The sequence below is a fragment of the Poromitra crassiceps genome (assembly GCF_964638095.1).
Source record: "Poromitra crassiceps genome assembly, chromosome: 5".
In the NCBI taxonomy this organism is placed as follows: domain Eukaryota; kingdom Metazoa; phylum Chordata; class Actinopteri; order Beryciformes; family Melamphaidae; genus Poromitra; species Poromitra crassiceps.
The window spans coordinates 31,694,962-31,715,575 of record NC_139642.1 but is presented as its reverse complement, the minus strand read 5'-3'; the positions used below and the strand labels follow the sequence as shown (position 1 = coordinate 31,715,575).

Genomic DNA, 20,614 nt, shown 5'->3' with positions numbered 1-20,614 from the left:
CTTAGTAACCCCCCACGGCCCACCCCACTCACACCCTGAGTGTGTAACTTCAATCTGGTCTAGTGTATGCTCTATGCCAGTGGTTCCCAACCTTTTCCAACTCAGGGCCCACTTTTATGTCTCAAAAATGTTCGCGGCCCACCTCCGACCCCATAAATACAAAGGCCATATAATGCGTTCTCAGAGCACTTTTTTATTGAAAATTGAACATAAAGGACTGAACTGAATACAGGAGAAACATGTTGGAAGCTCCACAGTCACTAACACAGCACCTGTAACATGTTGCAACACCTTCAGTATTACAGTTTTCAAGGAGCTGTCCACACACACACACACACATACACACACACACACGCACGCACACACACACACACACACACACACACACACACACACACACACACACACACACACACACACACACACACACCAATCATTCAAGGAGCTGTCCATCAGCACCACACAGATGTCAGAAATGACAAGCAAGGGGCTGTCTGTAACAGGCTAATTAACAAATGATTAATAAATAACGGTATCCTTCAACAATGGAAAAATGCATTCTCATAACAATTTGACATCCAATATCAGATCCAAACAAAATCCAAATATCAGAAGAAAGCCCATTAAATCGATAGGGTTACAAATAAACACAAACCCAATATAAAGATGATGTAAAGATGAAACTTCAATTCAAGCAAAAGCAATAACATCAAAGAAACAAAAATCATACTTTTTCAAGTATGATTTTTCAAAATCTTTAAAAAAAAAAATGAATTTTTTTTTTTTTTTTTTTCAAAAATCATACTTTTTTGGAAATGATTTGGCGGCCCACTTGCAATACCTTCGCGGCCCACCAGGGGGCCGCGGACCACAGGTTGGGAATCACTGCTCTATGCATTTCCACTGCTTATTTGAATAATTATCCCCTATACATTCACATTGATCTCTCTCTACAGGTTTGTATAAGTCATGGGCCCTTAAAACTATTGCAGCACCGGACCCAAATGAGAAATTCATTCTCTCACCCTGGGAACCGAACTCATTAAAACATAGTTCTACTCTTATGACTTGGGATCGCATTCACAATTGGTCTGCACCCCCCCCCCCCCCCTCCTTCATCTTATTTTGGAGTCACAGGCGATAGAAGGGTATGAGACACTGTGCTCAGAGCCAGTAACAGACACATCTCACCATTGCAGTTTTCACCCAGTCAGCTCCTTAACCCTGCTCTACTGGCCATGAGCAGACAATTTGAAAGATTTCGGGCAGTTGACTAATTGTGCACTATCTATCTATCTATCTATCTATCTATCTATCTATCTATCTATCTATCTATCTATCTATCTATCTATCTATCTATCTATCTATCTATCACATTTGTACATTTGTGTCCGCCAATGATTGTTCCTCTTCTAAAAGAGGTGCTACCTGGCCAAAGTCCTTCCATCATTCATTCTGGATGTACTGTACTCACTTTTCAGTAGCGAGCACCATGGAGTATCCATAGAGGCTGTGGACATCGTAGTGGCTCCCCCAGTGCTGCTGAGCATCCATACACAGAGTCTTACTGTACATCTGTGCATCCAGAATCTCTGGGGGGGGGGGGGGGGGGGGGAGGAGGTTGCAGGGAGGGAAGGACGACCGGAGACAGAGGGAGAGGGTGCAAGTAAGGAACGGGACAGAGGGAGGTAGACACTGATATATACCGAAATAGGAAGGGAGAACGAGGAGGAAATGAGAGCCAGAGAGAGAGATGGAGGAAGAGAATGACTAAAGAGGAGAGGAATAAAAAGGTGGTGTCAGGGAAGTATGCTTTTTACAGTTATGACCATCCTGTCTGGGACACAATCGGAATAAAAGACATGGCAGACGAGTCACTTTCAAAATTCTTCTCCAGGGACCCACTATTTGAGAAGAGATTTCATCTGGACCTGAACTTAGTTGTGTTTGCTATTGTGGCTAATTTATGCACTCCGCATTCATGCTGTAAGCATTTGTCCTTATACTGCAGTAATATGAGAATATACTATGCTATTGCTATTATTACACAGTCATATACAGTAGATTTGTTTTCATTTGGGGGCCTATTGTATTTGTAATCTTGCCATGATACAACTTTTTTGCCATGATATAACTCTGAGACCCAGGCCCATCTCTGAAGAGCACAGTGGAAATCCATTAATTCCTGATATATAGCATTGTAACATTATAAAAGGGCTCTCTCAAATCAAGCAATCTGATTGATTCACAGCTGTGGTATATTGAGCATATACCACAGCTAGAGCCGCTTTGCAAGGTATCACGCCGCGTTCACATACAACATGGATAGTGGCTGTCTGTGCGCTCTCTGGCTGTATGACACCAGTCTCATGGAATAACGGATTCGGGATCGCAATAAAAAGGAGAGGACTTGGAAGTGAGTGAGGAAGTAGGACTGAAGTGGTAAATTCTGAAAATAGGTTTTATTCCATCCGTTGTACTACGAACCAAGTTAATGTAGCACGCGCAGCCTGTGTTTTCCCAAATGCTAACTTTTGCCTGTTATTGCCAGCTGTGCTAGGCTGTTAGCTAACGTTAACTTTAGCCTAACAGAGCTGGCTTTCACAGGCATACACGAACAACCGTAATGAAGACACACATTTTCAGAACTTGCCAGTTAGTCCAACTTACTTGCTGACTTCTCAGAGTCATCTCCTTTTTGTTGGAGATGAAACTGGAGATAGCTTGTGTTGCTACTAGCTGCTGTAACTTGACGTTGCGTTCAGCAGCTGCATCGGCTGTGCGGGGAGCCAGGAGGGACTATTTTATTTGGAACATTATGATTTATGAATAACAGCCATTTAAATTGGAGTTGTCTATTGCTTTCATATTGCCATACTTGGTAACCGTTTAATAAGGGCGTTTTCGCCCTCTGCCGAAGCACGACCTTTAGCCGTGGTATAATGACCAGCCACATGAGCTATTGCTTAAGTTAAGTATAAGGTAGTATTGTAAGGTATACATGTAACTTGGTTCTAAACCCAAGTCTTACTTGGAGTGAAGGGAGGGTAGTTGAGGGAGTTGACAGCACAGCCTTTAGTTGATCCTTTCACGAAGTTGGCTACCTCATTCATGTCCTGCAAATAAGACACAGGGAGAATGTTCAGTAAAATGCCTGATCCTATGATTGAACTCATTTCAACTGATAACTGCATTCATTTACCAGACATCACAGGTCATGGTTTTGAATCCATGTTTCCTCCACCAACATGACATCATATGACGGGGACATATCTTATTTTTTGCTGATAGCTAAACCCAAGTCGCCCTGAGTTGATTTGAGCTAAAGTGTTAGGCGTAAGAAATAGTCCTTCAGGATGGGAAATTATGTATCTTACAGAAAATAGCCCAAGTAATCACTGAGTCAAATTCACCTTCCTCTTTCTGGCTATGGAATCATCTAGTATAATATACCTTTCACATTAAAAACACAGCTGCACTAACACAGAGTCAGAATCAACTTTTGTTCATTGCTCTTTATTGGCCTGACTGTTAACCCATGTTGAAACAACGTCCACAGAAAAAAGGAAAGGCCCGATGTCCACATAAGTAGGCAATTGACGGTAGATGAACAGTGTCTGACTTTCCATTCGGTTAGAACTCAATTCATTAAAGCATACTGACATGCCATGTATGGTTAAAAGTGACGTACGATCCAGAGGGCGTCATGTCTGATCTCCTGGGAGAATCTCTCGTACTCATCAACCCACCAGTCTATACAGTTTGGGCTGGTGTAGTCTGGAAACACGGTCTCTCCTGGCCATACCTGACAGAGAGAGAGAGACAAAGAGGGGTGTGCTTACTGCACATTTTTAGATTTATATCAAAAACTAAATATCATACGGATCACTAAGCCACTGACCTTTTAAACTGCTTACCATTGGTTACCTGTAATTTTGGCGATATAGGAATTAAATATGTTTTAATTTAATCTTATTTTAAATCAGATGAATGAATGAATGAATGAATTATCTCCGCTACATTATCTCCTGAGACTAGTCGACTACTTTTCGGGAGCAGTCCATGACTACTAAAATGCAGTAGTTGTGAATGCCGTAGTGTACACATGGTGCTGTGAGCATACTGACTTACAGAGGCAAAAGTCAGCCTATGGGAATGTCAGACTCAGGAACAGCTTAGAGATGTCAATGACAAAGAAAAGAGAGCAGAAGAGAGATGGAGAGAGGGAGGGGGCGGGATGGATGGATGAGAGAGAGAGAAGGAGAGGAAGAGAACAGGGGCGAAATCGATAATGCAATAGAAATCTCCAGACGTGACTCTGTGTTAGAAGTCGTCCTTAATGACATGTATTGAGACAAATGATTAATTCACAGAGAAAGAGCAGAGATTTTCTCTGTGTTTGTTTGTGTGTGTGTGTGTGTGTGTGTGTGTGTGTGTGTGTGAGAATCATTCTGTAGAGCATAGTATATATTACCGTACATCTCAAGGTTGCTCCATACCTATCTTTTACCTTTTACTCCCACTGCCAATAACTTTACAGCCCAGTTTGCAGCAAAGACATGAATCATGGTCACACAAGCACGCACAAACACACGCACGCACGTACGCGCGTGTGTGTGTACACACACACACACACACACACACACACACACACACACACACACACACACACACACACACAGTGTACACAAACAGATTTATAGGCAGATGTTTTGGGCAGTTGGTCAGAACTCCAAGGTCAGAGCGTATTGATAGTCTATCCTGTTCTTTTCCCATCAGTTCTCCCATAGATTGTCTCTCTCTGACCTCTCCAGCTGCTCACTAATCCTGACACCCAGTTAGCAACTCAACTCATCTGTCTTTGTCCCTATCTGACTGTCTCTCTGTCTGATGTCTATTTGCCTGTTTTGGTGCACTTCCGTCTGTCAGTCTGCATGTGTCATTTATCTGTCTCACTCCAACAGTCTCTGCCTGTTTGTCCCCCAGTATGTCTGTCTACCTGCCGGCTTATCTGTGTCTTTCTGTGTTTACCTGATAATCTGTATTATGCTCTGTCTGGCTCTTGTGTGGCTGACTCTCTGTAGCTCTCTCTCTCTCTCTCTCTTTGTTTTTGCATGGCCATCCCTCTACTTGTGTGACTCTATCTGTCTGCCTGTCTCTGTCTGCCTGTCTGTCTGTCTGTCTGTCTGCCTGTCTCTGTCTGTCTGTCTGTCTGTCTGTCTGTCTGTCTGTCTGTCTGTCTGTCTGTCTGTCTGTCTGTCTGCCTGTTTGCCTGTCTGCTTGCCATCCTGTCTCTCTCTATGTTCACAATCACAACCACTCTGTCTACCTGTCTCAGTCTATTTATTTTATTGTTTGTTTGTTTGTTTTGATCTCTGACTGTCTATACATCCTATCTTTAAACCAACACACTCAATTAGCTAATAATCTAATAAATATATTTTGCCTCTGTGTCTGTAAGCAGTGTTTATCTGAGTTTACAAGGTCTTGCTATAATTCTTACTAACTCACACAGGGCCACTGGGAAAAGCTTTTTATCCTTTATCTCGGCTCGCAATTAGCTGTCTTAAAAGACTATAATAAATACCAGCGAGTCACTTTATCCCCTTTATCACTGACATATACTTATCACGGACTACCACAAAGGTCGTTACTCAAAGGCCTCACTGTTTTCATAACCAGGACACACATTCAAATGGAAATCAACTAGAATCAATTATAATCACACACTTGCACGCACAAACATAAAGCACAAACAACCAAGAGTAGCCCAGTCTCCTCTAGAGAGATGGACACACACAGATGCACATGGAGACTCTCTCTCTCTCTCTCTCTCTCACCCTCTCTCTCTCTCTCTCTCTCTCTCTCTCTCTCTCTCTCTCTCTCTCATAAACACACACCTAATCTGTGATTTTGTGATGCAGAACATTTTTAGATGAAACACTGATGTGGAATCAATGCATATATTTGACCCGTTACAAACAGCATGAAAAGGCGATTAGCACAGGCCCTGGGCGCTAATCGTATGGGTAATCAAACGCAACAGTATAAAAGCATATGACCCCCACCCCATCTCCCCCTCACCACAGGGGAGGACTTCTAAACACGCGCTCTGTGGGGATAAAGAAAAGATCAGAAATAGCATACCGGAGGCTGTGACTTACATTAGGGAATATGTATCTTGTTGGAGAGTGTGCAGTTATATCAGACAGTCAGTCACTCATATATACACACACACACACACACACACGCACGCGCACACACGCACGCACACACACACACACACGCACACACACACACACACACGCACGCACACTTACAGACAAAATACACATATTCAAGCAGCTTGCTTATGTACAGTACACAGTTCCATATATGGCAGACTTTCAAGCAGTGATGGGCAAGCACTTGGAAAATGTACTAAGCTAAGCTACCAGTTACTCTAGGCTACATTAAATATAGCTTCACTACATTGAAGCTATCCCGAGAGTATTGTAGCAAACTACGCTACGAGCAACATGGCAAAATGGGTTCGCTAATCGGACAGTGCATGGGGCAGTGGTGGCCTAAAGATTAGAGAAGCAAGCTTGTGACCGGAAGGTTGTCGGTTCAATTCCCGGGACTGCAGCAGTGCTTGCCCCTTCCTCATTACCACCACATGTGCCATCAATTTAGACAGTAGATATTAAAATATCGTCATATCATCATAATATGATTCCACTGAAAGACAAATGATAATATTGAATTATCGTCCAACCCTACTATACTCTGTTCCCTCATTTTTCCACATCTCGTCTCCTATTTATTTATTTATTTATTTATTTTAGTTTGCCTTTTACCCCGACCCCCTTAATTGTATTCCTTTTCTGCCTACACAGTGAAAAGTAGTAGCTAGTAGTTAATGTTGACAACAAGGTGCACTGAATTGTGCTGCTCAGCTTGTTTGGTGATGTGTTCTTAAATTAGTGTTGGGCTTCGTGGAAGTTAAGAGCAGCTCTTCTTTGGATTGCACAGTAAGCACCTAAACACGGTTTTCTCTGTTTTGGTTAAATTTGGTTAAATTCATATATTTACCTGCCTTATTTCTGCCTCTGATTGGCTTACCCTGATCTTTTACCCTGACCAATCTTGACTCCTCATGCCGAAACCCAACCAATCAGAGGCAGAGTAGGGAAGGTCTTGTTGAGAACCTGAACGTCCATCATCAAGGCCTCTAAAAAGAAGGATAAGACACAGGAGTCTTGGTGCATGCTGACTCCATTCATGCAGATGTTCTGGTGGCTTCATGGTAGGAACATCCTGTTCCACCTCATCTCAAAGCTACTTTATTGGGTTGAGATTTGGTGATTACACAGAAAAGTAAAGTCACTGTACTCTTCCTGGAGCCACCTTGATATGCTTTGCAGTGTTGGGCTCGTTACTCAAAACATAATATATTACTCATTACTCTTTTCAAAAGTAATATTATTACTTGACTTATTACTACATGCCAACAGTAATTCATTACACTACTCATCATGTTACTCACTCATATGTTACTTTTCTGTGCACCACACAAAATTGGTAATTGCGTCCTTTCTCATCAAAATTCAGACTTTGCATGTGCATACGCATTGTCTGAATATTGGCCTAATCACTTCGCCGGTAAGCGCAGCTAAGCTTCAAACTATCCGTTTCTTTCCCTACAGCCTATGAATGAATCCATAAAAGTGACATGCTTGATGAAGAGCATGTACCTGGCTCCAAGTGATGACGAGATGCAATCTTTTAAACAACTTGTTTTTAATAAGTGAAATCTGCAACAGGGGCAAACGGGTGGACCCAAACAAAATGTTGGCAAGACGAAAAAGAGGCCAAAAAGTGCCAACGCAATAAATGAAATGTCCCCCAGCAGTCGACAGTGTTCCCTTGTGAGATTGTATTATTATTATTATTATTATTATTATTATTATTATTATTATTACCTTTATTATTAATTTGTCACACTACTCGTTATGTGAAAAGTAACTGGCCAACACTGATGCTTTGTGACATGATGCATCACCCTGCTGGAAGTATCCATCTGATGAAGGGCAGACTATAGCAGGGTTGCACCTCTGCAACAACTTTAACTACTGTACACTGTCGTGTGCAAACAATGCTCCACTGGTACCAAGAGATCGAATGTGTCAAGAAAGCTTTTCTCACACCATTACACCACCAGCAGCCTCTAGCAACTGTTGACACTGTAGCCTCATCTTCTTGTTCTTAGCTGACAGCAGTGGAACTCGACATGGTATCCTGCCGCTGTGGCCCATCAGCTTCAAAATGCACTGAGTTGTGTCTTCTGAGAGGCCCTTTTATACACAGGCACAGTTTGGAGAGGAGTGTCTTCTGAGAGGCCCTTTTATACACAGGCACAGTTTGGAGAGGGGTGTCTTCTGAGAGGCCCTTTTATACACAGGCACAGTTTGGAGAGGGGCTGCTGTTTCACTGCACCCCCTTGCAGCATTAGCCAAAAATTGGTTGATGATGGATTTATCCCTACTTTGATACTGCTGTGCAAAATGTGGTGCAAAACTGTGACCAAAGAAATAGTGCGCATGTATACCCGCCAAGACATCATTGTGCATACTATTACTACTACTACTACTACTACGAATAATAATAATAATAGTAATAGTAATAATAATAATAATAATAATAATAATAATAATAATAATAATAATAATAGTAATCCCTAATAATAATAACAAATTATGCAGCTCAAAGTACTTTGACAGTTCAGCACAGCCATATCACAGAATGAATAGTTCAGCACCACATATCACAATAATAAATATATACAGTGCAGCCAGGACACGTTTGAAAATGCTGTGTGTGCATGTCACTATGAAGAAAGAAAGAAAGAAAGATATAGATACAGTAGATAGATAGATAGATAGATAGATAGATAGATAGCAGAGATTCAACTTACGTTCCTCATCCCATGTGCCACCCAAGGCTGACTTTTCCACTGCATCTCTGTTGCTGCACAGCGCTGCAGCATTGAGCTTGCATTGAGCTTGCATTATTGTGGCCCGAGCCCGACTTAACTTGAACAAGTGTTTCCATCCTCCTGTGACCTCTGACCTCTCGCATCACCAAGGTGTCTTCACCCTCAGCAGTGCAGCTGACTGCATGTGCTTTATCGCATCATTCTCAGTAAACGTAGCCCAGACACCGTAGTGTGCAAAGGTTAGTCGTTTCTGAGGTGCCAGAATCAGTGTCTCTGGCACCAACAATCATACCAACCATAGAAGTTATTTAAATCAGGTGGTGAGCTGACAATTCTAATGTTTAGTTAAACAGCAACTCAACTTCTCGACCCCGTCTGCATGATTATAGTTTATTTGCACGTGACTCACTGTCGGAGGAGTGAGTTGTTTGTCTCAATGAGATCCTAATAAAGTAGCCACTGAGTGTATTTCTACAGTAGGCTACATCTACATATGCATACTCTGATTCAGATACACACACAGACAGACAGACAGACATGGACGTACATATGCATACACGCATGCACACGCACACGCACACACACACACACACACACACACACACACACACACACACACACACACACACACACACACACACACACACAGCTCACCGCTCCCAGTAGAGGTGTTTTCCCATCTGATTCAAAGACCCAGGCGTTCTTCTCTGTCCCACGGTCATAGGAGGCATATGAGAGATTCCCAGCCCTCTTACTGGTGGCTATCGCTGGATCCTGGGGACAGACGAACACACTGATTACAATAATGTGAAAAAGGCAGAAATGTCATTTCTATTGAACTTGACATTCAAGAATAACAATTTGGCCATACAGACTCCCAGGGGTGTCAACTCAATTTCATCCCGAGACAAATCAGCATTATGGTTGCCCTCAAAGGGCCGGTTGTAAATGTAAGACTAATGTTCTAATGTTCATGTATCTAATTGTTATGGAATTGTTATCATTCCATAATTGCCTCTGCAATAGATTATTATTGGTTGTAGTAATTAATAACTAGCTCTGAAAGCAGAATTCTAGGAAAAATAATGACAAACCGACATTCAAGTGTACAACTATTATACAATCGTCTTTATTTAAAATTGGCTAAGTGGGTGGTGTCTGCGGGCTCGGTGTGGCGGTGTGGTTCAGTCACGATTGTGATGTCATCAGTGATGTCCCTTGAGCAAGTCTGTGGTTGGCGGCGGTGTGGTTGTCATCAGTGATGTCACTTGAACAATAAGTGATGTCATCAGTGATGTCATCAGTGACGTGTATACAAGTGGTGGGAGTATAAGGGTCAATACACCTGTCTCGTTTGGAGCAGTTGTTCCAAAACAGCGAGCACTTTCCCCCTTGGTGCGGCTCGTTTGGGGATGTGAACACAACAATCGCACTCGGATGCGGGACAAAACAAGCGGACCAAGATCGCCAAGAAAGGGTGGACTCGGTACGCTTCCAAACAAACTCTGGTGCGGTTCGTTTGTGGTGAGAACGTGATCCGACCTCGATCCGGCAGGAAACAGTGCGCATTCGTGGATAATCCAGCTGCCATAGTCAGCTGCGCTGTGCGTAATGGCCTGAAGAACGAGCATTTTTATCAGTTAAAAACATCTTCATTCTTCAGATCCTGTTTTGGTGACTTGTGAAACTAGCGTTTGCATGGATAAACTTTTGGGGAATTTTGCATGATTGCATCAGCAGGTTGAACTCGACCAACTTACCTCTGGTCTCCATCAGACCTGATTGAATCAGACAATCAGTCTGATTGTCGACAATCAGACTGATTGAATGTCTTCCTCGAAATGTCCATAGGCTATTATTAAATAATTTCTGAATATTTTATTCCTGACAGGACATGGGGGGGGGTTAAATAAATAAACTCTTTATCACTCTCCCTCCATCCCTCTTTCTCTCTCTCTGTCTCTCTCTCTCCTCATTACATTACATTACATTACGTCATTTGGCAGACGCTTTTATCCAAAGCGACTTACAGTAACACACTTTTTGTCAGCAATAGAGCAATCAACTATGGAGCACAGTCTATGACAACTACAAATCCTGAAGGAACAGTGGTACGAGTTTTAGTTTAGGTTTTTTTTTTTTTTTTTTCTTTTTTTTTTATAAATAAAGAGAGAGAAAGAAGAGAGAGAAAGAAGTTAGATCAAGAAGGGCCCAGGTGGATCCTCGTGCACCCGACATACAAGGCCTACCCAAAACACACATTCTTATAATCATATAAAGTCTCTGGGAATTATTTTTTCCATCCCGGGAGGCTATAGCCTACCAGAGTCTCCTCCAATCCAGGAGCTTCGACAATACTATTTGGACCATTTGATTTGTGGCCGTGTGAACACAAACGAACCAAGGCATAAATGCAACAATTGTTTCAATTAAGCCTCTGAATCAGAACAAAGCAAACGAACTACAGGTGTGAATACACCCTAAGTAGGGAGAAGAGGACAAGTGGCGCATCATCTCCAGAGTAAGTGGTGGGAGTATAACTAGGGAGAAGAGGACAAGTGGCGCATCATCTCTAGAGTCTCCACCCTAGCAATCGAGCGTGTGTAGCATGCAAAATTCCTAGGTTTATATCAAAAGGAAGAGAAAAAAATATACAAAATAGTATTTGTAATTAAGTCAAAATGTTTCCGTTTGTGTAGCCTACACTGTAGTATGCATGCAAGATTTCACATCCAAAATGTATATTGGTTGAGGTGTATCTTACCAGGATGAGGATGTATCTCTGTCCCTTCTCATGAAGGTAGTCAGCAAATTGTGGCAGATCCCTGAACTTGACCATGTCATAGGTGAAGTCTTTCTTATCCTCCATGTAGTCTATGTCAGTATACTGGATGTCCTGGAGTAACAAAAAAGATCACTACATTAGGAGACCAATGGCATATCTTTGAGTACATATAAAATATGTATACATTTACATGTGAACAGCATGTGGAAAAACATCAACAAAAAATCTATCAATGCATTTTTTTTTTAATGGTGATGTAATTGATTATACGCTGTGCATAGTCAATATATATTAGGGAAAATATTCAGTTCAGTTCAGTTCTGTTTATAGCCCCTTATCACATGTACTGTATGTCTCAAAGGGCTTTAGACACCATCACAGTCATATCATATCTACACACTACATACTGTAGGTTACATACACCTTATATATGTTTACTAGATTACATTATGATACTACACAAAAGCAGCCATATCTTTGGACTGTGGGAGGAAACCAAAGCACCCGGAGGAAACGCACACAAACAGGGGCAGCACATGTAAACCCCACACAGAAAAGACTGGGGTGGAGATTGGAAGCCACGACCTTGCTGTGAGGCGGCAGTGCTAACCGTGGCACCACTGGCTCCTGCATTACATTACTGGCTTTCCTTGGGAAGCTAAGCAGGTCTGGCCTAGGATACTCCTCGGATGGGAGACTGGTGCTGGAAGTGGTGTTAGAGGACCATGGGATGTGCTCTTCCCCTCTGGTCTGATGAATAATCTCCCTAATGCCCCAGCGCAGAGACAGGGACTCTGTCCTGTGAGTGAGCACCATCCTTCGGATGAGACGTTAAACCGAGGTCCTGACTCTCTGTGGTCATTAAAGATCCCATCGGCACTCTTCACAAGAGTAGGGGTGTAAATTCCCAAACAGGCCATCCTTCAATCATGGCCCCCATCATCCCTCGTTACTTAATTGGCACATTCAGTCCTCAACTCTCCACCGTGATAGCTGATGTGTGGTGAGTGTTCTGGCGCAAACTGGCTGCCGTGCATCACCCAGGTGGGTGCTACACATCAGTGGTGGATGAGTTGAGTTCCCTCCCATCCCTCCTTGATATGTGAAGCACTTTGAGTATCTAGAAAGGCGCTATATAAATCCAATCAATTATTATTATTATTATAACCACTGAGCTACCGTGCTGAGATAGTACATCATTATCAGAGCAATTACATGAATTAAATTTCTCACTGTAATACAACAAACTCATCTCATTATTGTATTAATATTAAATTCAGGACATACGAGTAGATTTCAGATGTCGACTAGAGTACCGGTAGATTCCATATTGGCAGGACTTGCATGTATTAGCCTACAGTCATATTTGCATATCCGCACTAGCAGCACAAATTAATACATTCAAAATGACTCTTAATATTAAATGTACCCACTCATGCTTCTGCCTCTATGCATCACTTGGACACAGCCACTTGAAATGTTCCATTCTCACATGCCTTTAACGTATTGCCCGTTATCAGCATCTCAGCATGGCTAGCACTCCAAACGTCACTAAAATACATTTGAGCAGTTAGCTCGTCTGTTGGCTTCCCTTTGCTGGAGTGAGAGACCTTGATGTGAGCTCTAGCAACTTGGCTAATGTGCTGCCGAACCTTGGGAGGACACTGAGAATGTTAACACATCCTTTTTCTTTTTTTGTGTCTGGGTGTGACTTTATGCTTGCTCTCTGTCTGTCTGTTGTCTGCCAACATGTACTCTATATCGATAGAGCAGATGGTTGGCAGGCCCTGCCAGATCCTTCCCCTAATGGTAATCAGCTCCAGACGTATTAGGGAGAATGTGATAATGCCCTCTGTGGTCTATCTGATGGTTATCAAATATGTCCCTGAGTACAGCAGGAGTGGAACCAGCTGCATCCTAATGCCTTCGGATAGGGAAGAAAAATTGGAGATTATCAGGATGAAATATTGAGATGGGATGGGCAGTTTGTTTGTGGCTGATTGTTAGATAAGATCGAGTTCACACCGTGTCTGTGATGGCTGGTGACAGCGCTGGCTTGTGTTATTGTTGTATTTCACGCAGGCGTTGCCCTCGAACCCTCTATTGCCTTAAGCACTCTTCTAGTTGCCTCAGCGCACTGGAAATGTGCATGCACCTGCTAAGCCAATCAGCACGAGCCTATTGGGCCTCGCACTATAAATAGAGAGCGGGCCCTCACAATCCCGTTCTTCACACAGCAGCTGATGAACAAGTTGCCTAGGATGGCATCGTCTGAGACCCACATTGCCAATGCTGCCCGGGCTCGCCAATGCTGCCCGGGCTAGGCTGGCCCGGTCTGATCGTGACGACGGATCCGTGTGAGGTGTGTTTCGAGTACCTCGGACGATGTCTCTGACTCTGGCTCTCTCCAGGGTGAGACGTCAGATTATCCCAGACTGCAGCAGCTGCAGGGATCTCATTTCGAATGCTATCATATCAGCGCCAGTGCTCCCCTGAAATCGAGCTCCGCTGTGATGACAGTGAGTGAGACGGAGGGATGCCAACATCTCCTCTGTCTTCATCACAGTTGCATCCTTCACCTCAGCTGCTCTACCTAATGCATCGTTGAAACAAGACTTCCCGCAACATGATGAGGACGCCTGCCGAGAATGCCGAGATCCCACTTCTGCCCCCCAAAACCCCTCGCGATTGCCTCGCCCAGAGACCTAGCCGCTCTTTGTCGCTCCCGCCTTGGACGAGGTTAGGGCGGCTGTGGAGGCATTCAGGAAGGAGCTGCTTGGCTGCAAGGCTCCTCTCTCTGACCTCTCTGATGTGATGCACAATCTGCTGCTCTGCTGTTTGATGACGCACTGGCCGCTAATTTTTCTCCAACCAGCTGCTCCGGCAGCAGGAGACCTGCTGCTCCTCAACCCAGAGACAAAGAGACCTGCTGCTCCTCAACCCAGAGACAAAGGTGTTTCACCCTCCACTTCAAACTCCTCCTCCAACTAGCATGCAGGCTTTCTCTCCCCTGAGGTTTCTCTTTGCTCTCTCTCTCTCTGCTTAAATGACCTTTCCTAAACCCCGCCCCTTTTCAGAACCTAGGTCAACTCTCCCCTTTCCTGTACTAGACACTGTGTGTAGGTCTATGGACTTTACAGTGCCCTCTTTGAACTACTCTCATACTTTGAACGATAAACTCGATGCAAACTTGAAACAGGTCACCACTTTTAATAGTGTATTACTCTTATTCAGTTTTGAGCTTTTAGAGATTTTTTTTTATTGCAGTTTACGTTTTATGCTTATTTCAACCTTTATAATGGCAGCTTGTAAAGTCAGCTAGAGTGAATTGTGATATCACACACACTCCAGGCAGGCTCCATAGGCTGCCTTCATAAAGGTTGAAAAAAGCATAAAACATAATTTCTCAAATAGTAGACAAGATATCTAAAAGCACCGTGGTATATAGAAATAAGATAGCTGCTGTTGACTGCTCCCCTGTTTTGGAGGGCATTGTCTCTGGCGAACTGAGCGATAGGTGCGATGTCAAGCCTGGGTCAGCCTCTCAGGGTTTGGTTCCTGAGAGGGACAGACTGATGCGTGCCGGACTGACTGTGGATGTGGTGTGGACCATCCAGGGCAAGAGGGCTCAATTCACCATTGATAGCTACAAGGCTAAATGGTTGCACTTTCGTGGATAGCGGATTATCGATCCTTTGAACTGTTTAATTGTATCCATTCTCTCTTCATGCCAGTGCCTGCTGCAATGGTGGCTGGTACACTCCACTATTAAAGTGTAGCCTATGTTGACAATCTCTCCCTGCCATGAACTAACTCTCTCTCTCTCTCTCTCTCTCTCTCTCTCTCTCTCTCTCTCTCTCTCTCTCTCTCTCTCTCTCTCTCTCTCTCTCTCTCTCTCTCTCTCTCTCTCTCTCTCTCTCTCTCTCTCTCTCTCTCTCTCTCTCTCTCTCTCTCTCTCTCTCTCTCTCTCTCTCTCTCTCTCTCTCTCTCTCTCTCTCTCTCTCTCTCTCTGGAGGAAATAGGAGAAAATGTCCAGTGTTGCATTCCACTGGCCCCCAGTGGGAACTGTATACAGAGCGTTTGGAAATGACTAGGCAGACTTCTCTTACAGTAAACTGTTTTCGGTCAAGACGGCTCTGCTGCCTGCTTTGACTTCAGCTAAAAGAGACTTGTGCGCTCTTTCAGTCTTTCCCAGCTGTTTGCTGATAGGTAACGACCTGAGTGGTGCCATACTCAGACATAATCTAGTCTTTTGTACCCAAGAACATCAATAGTTATTTTCGGTCTGGACAATTTAGCTGGAGGGTTTCTATCGGCTCCTCGTGGTGAGGAGAGGAGAGGCTGCACCTTTTATGCCCCAGTCATGTTATGTGTTCCATGCATGCAGACAGTGTGACTGGTATAAGGCCCTGTCAGAGCAGAGACTGCGTTGGCAGCACTGTTCAGTGGAACATGGGTGGAGGTGGAGATCTGCACTTTGGCATCCTGGTTGACACCCTGTCCATTCATCCATCTTTCTCTGGTTCTGTACTCAGTAGATACACGAGCCCTGCGAAGAAATTACCTACTAACCCTGAGTCTCTCGTGTCCCAGCTCCATGGATCGGGTTGTTTAGCATTAGACCAACATCATTAAGTGTAGCGTTGGCTTTTCACATCCCCATTCTATTCACCTTATGTTCAGACGCTGGGGTGGGTCAAATTCTTCGGGGTCATGTTAACACTTCCGGCGGTCACGGCGCCAAATATGAAAGAACGTCATAGCGTACAGTGCAGGGGGTAAAACAAAGAATGTAGCCTACTACTTTGAGCTCGGTACACAGCAAGCAAGCGAGTATCCACTGTTAGCCAGGTCAGATAATGTTATCGTCGACAATGACGGGCACTTTCTTGTAAAACATACCTGGACTCTAACAAAGAAAGCTTCAGATAGTTTTCTCTCCTCCGAGCGCTCGCGCCATATACGTCTTATAAGACCCGCAGACGTTAACGTAATTCCCTGGAATGCGAGACTTAACGAGCTGTTTGCTTTTATTTGGTATGTTACATACAATTGGCTAAATTATTAGTTAATTCAGAGTTAGATGATATTGGAGCAGCCAGCCATTTTCTTTTTATTTATATTTAGCCGGAAGTCGTCACATGACCACACAACCGGGTCAAATGGGTGTGGCTACATAAGGTGAATAGGAGCGGAACCATTATCTGGATGATCTATAGCATCTTTACAGGCAATCCAGGCTCTGACACAGCATGTACTTGGTGTTAGTGTCTCGGCAGCGAGTGAAGTAATCAAGCTTCGCTCCCTAATCTAATAGAGCCCTGTTAGACCATGATTGGCTGAGCACATGCATGCAAAGTTTCAGCGCACTGAGGCGACTATATGGGTGCCTTAAGCCAATAGAGTCGTTTAGAAGGCGCCACCTGTGATCATAGAATGAGAGTTAGAACTAGAGTTATATTAGTGCCCTGACAAAGATCTGCACAGAAGCTCATTCCGATGGAAATGTCAAGCAGAACTGGTATTTATCAAGTGTCTCAGAGGGGAAGGGGTGTTGGAGGAGTTTGACCATTCAGATCAGGATCAATTAAATAATGGAAGGAACTCAGCCGATTGATCTTTGATCAGCACTAACATTCAGAGACGCTTGAAAAATAGTGGTCCTGGGATTGAACCTATGGAGCCCGGCAGACTCTCCATTATTTGACAGAAAGCTGGATTACCCCGTCTATAAGCTAAAGGCCATCCCTATCACTCTGACTGGCTGTCCAACTCCTGCCTCAACCTTCATCTCACGTCTCTGCAGATAGTGTGTAGTGTTTAAGAATCTCACCTCTCCAACCACACAGTAGTGCATGAGGAGTCTCTGCTGATAGTGTGTAGTGTTTAAGAATCTCACCTCTCCAACCACACAGTAGTGCATGAGGAGTCTCTGCTGATAGTGTGTAGTGTTTAAGAATCTCACCTCTCCAACCACACAGTAGTGCATGAGGAGTCTCTGCAGATAGTGTGTAGTGTTTAAGAATCTCGCCTCTCCAACCACACAGTAGTGCATGAGGAGTCTCTGCTGATAGTGCGTAGTGTTTAAGAATCTCACCTCTCCAACCACACAGTAGTGCATGAGGAGTCTCTGCAGATAGTGTGTAGTGTTTAAGAATCTCACCTCTCCAACCACACAGTAGTGCATGAGGAGTCTCTGCAGATAGTGTGTAGTGTTTAAGAATCTCGCCTCTCCAACCACACAGTAGTGCATGAGGAGTCTCTGCAGATAGTGTGTAGTGTTTAAGAATCTCACCTCTCCAACCACACAGTAGTGCATGAGGAGTCTCTGCAGATAGTGTGTAGTGTTTAAGAATCTCACCTCTCCAACCACACAGTAGTGCATGAGGAGTCTCTGCTGATAGTGTGTAGTGTTTAAGAATCTCACATCTCCAACCACACAGTAGTGCATGAGGAGTCTCTGCAGATAGTGTGTAGCAGGGCCGCTGGAAGTCATTTTAAGCAGGGGGTGCTGGGAGGGAGGGACTCTCGGTGGGGCCCGCAAGGGCCCCGCCGAAAAAAATTTGGGCGTTTTTTTTTTACATTTTTTTGCCATATTTAGAGGAATATCTCATTTTAAATTAACATTAGGATACTGTTGTGATGTAATTATTCAGTATTTTCTCATTTTCTCACTCATTCAGAGCAAAGAGGGAGATATATAGCATGATGATAATGCTCTGAGTCTATATCTCCCTATTTGCTCGGAATACACCAGTTAACATGACACAGACTTAACATGATAGAAATATTATCAGCAAACTTAATGACTAGACTAATTATTCTGATCTGAATGGCATATATCAAGAAACATTGACTCCTCTCTTTGCTGTATAGTGGGAGGTGCATTTTTGAGTAGGCTATTAAAATAGCATGTCAAGTTCACGTTTCTTTATTGCCAGATTAAACAATTCGTATTGGTTGTTGGTTGATTCAACACAACATGTGCGTGCATGCGCGCTTCTTCTTCTTCTCTAGCCTACAAGCATGTAACTTCCTTGATTGTTATTGTTGATAATTCTATTTAAATAGGCTACATTTTCATTTCCCGAAACATTCTTAAACAAGAAAGGAACATAGTGCACTGCAAAATATTTTTAATTACATTTGTAAAAAAAAAAAAAAAAAAAAAAAAAAATTTTTTTTTTTTTTTTTTTTTTTTTTGGAAAAAATCTAGGGGGTGCTGCAGCACCTGCAGCACCCCTACTTCCCGCGGCGCTGGTGTGTAGTGTTTAAGAATCTCACCTCTCCAACCAAACAGTAGTGCATGAGGAGTCTCTGCAGATAGTGTGTAGTGTTTAAGAATCTCACCTCTCCAACCACACAGTAGTGCATGAGAAGCTCCAATTTAACAAGGGGTGAGCAAGGTGAAGTACTTACCCCCCCCCCCCGCCAAAAAAAAAAGGCTATACAGTAGTAGCAGCTGGAGTTGGCCACCACACATACTCCCTGCATTTCCACAGCATGATTTTTCAACTGTTGCTTTGTTTGAGCAGAAATTCTGCAATCCTGCAAAAAACAACAACTCTACAATAGAAACAGGTTATTTTGTGTTAAAAATGGAGCATGCAAATCCTCTAAAAGAGGGGTTCCCAAAATGTTTAGACCAAGTACCGCTATGTACCAAACCTAATTTCCCAGGCACCAGTCTTCTAGCCTGGTAAACCATCCGGTCACATGAACCCACATTGTGTTTCATTCTACGAGACCGTCTGGACCAGGGGTGGGCAACTGGCCCCTGACCTCACTCAGTGTGGCCCCTGGGTCAATTTCCCTTTTTTTATTTATTTTTTACAATTCGGACATTTTTGGTTAGGTTAGGTTAGACCAGAGGTTCTCAAATGTTTTTCAGCCAAGGACCCCTTACAAGATAGAAAATATACCGGGGACCCCCTCATTCTGATTTGTGATTTTGGGCTAAGCTTAATTGTTTCCACGGTAACGTGCTTGACTTTTAATTTGATAGGTTTGTTATTAGAATGTAATCCATGAACCATTTTAGATTTAAAGCATAAACTATTTTCGTTGAACTATGAAGATTTTGCAATTTTTTTTTATTTTTATTTTTTTTATTACATTACATTTACATTACGTCATTTAGCAGACACTTTTGTTTTATCCAAAGCGACTTACAATATCACAATTTGTCAACAGTACAGAAAACCACTATGCAACACAATCAATGACAGCCAAGATATTTTGATAGACTAGCACCATGTAGGAAGTAGTTTGAGAAGGAATAAGTAACATGTAGCATTTTATAATTTTTTTTTTTTTTTTTTTTTTTTACTTGAAAACTTTTCACGGACCCCCTGGCAAAGTGTCACGGACCCCCTGGCAAAGTGCCACGGACCCCCATTTGAGAACCACTGGGTTAGACCACCAAAATCTGTGTTTTTATTTTACTGTACAACCCAGAACATGGCGCTAATGGGGTTAGCATTGTCCATCCACATACTATTGTCACGTTAGCATTTGAGCTAACGCTATTGTAACAAACTATATCCAGGATGCACATTGCACATGCAACATTAATAATATAATAATATATAATAATAATATCACATATTTGGGTGATGTACCCCATCAAATTGCTGTAGCGGGCTGCTTTAAAGCTAGAGCAAAGTTTCTGGTGTCATCTGAATGGAAGAATTACTAAATTTGAATTATGAAAAATATAAATGTTGGTATAATAAACTTTGATTACCAGTGCTTTTCATCAAATTAGTAGCTATAATTGGGAGTGATGGTGTTACAGTAGGCTACTGGTGGAAGTGCACGGTCACAATCTGGCCCTCTGGTAGTGAGGAATT

The 20,614-nt window shown here is 43.0% G+C and overlaps 1 protein-coding gene across 1 annotated transcript in view; it reads right to left on the bottom strand.

Annotated features, from left to right (window-relative positions):
* The window catches only part of si (sucrase-isomaltase), a gene marked incomplete at both ends in the record, with an annotated part of 121,478 nt that overhangs the window by 79,979 nt on the left and 20,885 nt on the right, over positions 1-20,614 (bottom strand). The window contains 5 exons of the mRNA XM_083636621.1: positions 1,475-1,592; positions 3,032-3,116; positions 3,692-3,805; positions 9,632-9,751; positions 11,742-11,873. Coding sequence (XP_083492747.1) covers positions 1,475-1,592; positions 3,032-3,116; positions 3,692-3,805; positions 9,632-9,751; positions 11,742-11,873 — 569 coding nt within the window. The remainder of the gene's footprint in view (positions 1-1,474; positions 1,593-3,031; positions 3,117-3,691; positions 3,806-9,631; positions 9,752-11,741; positions 11,874-20,614) is intronic.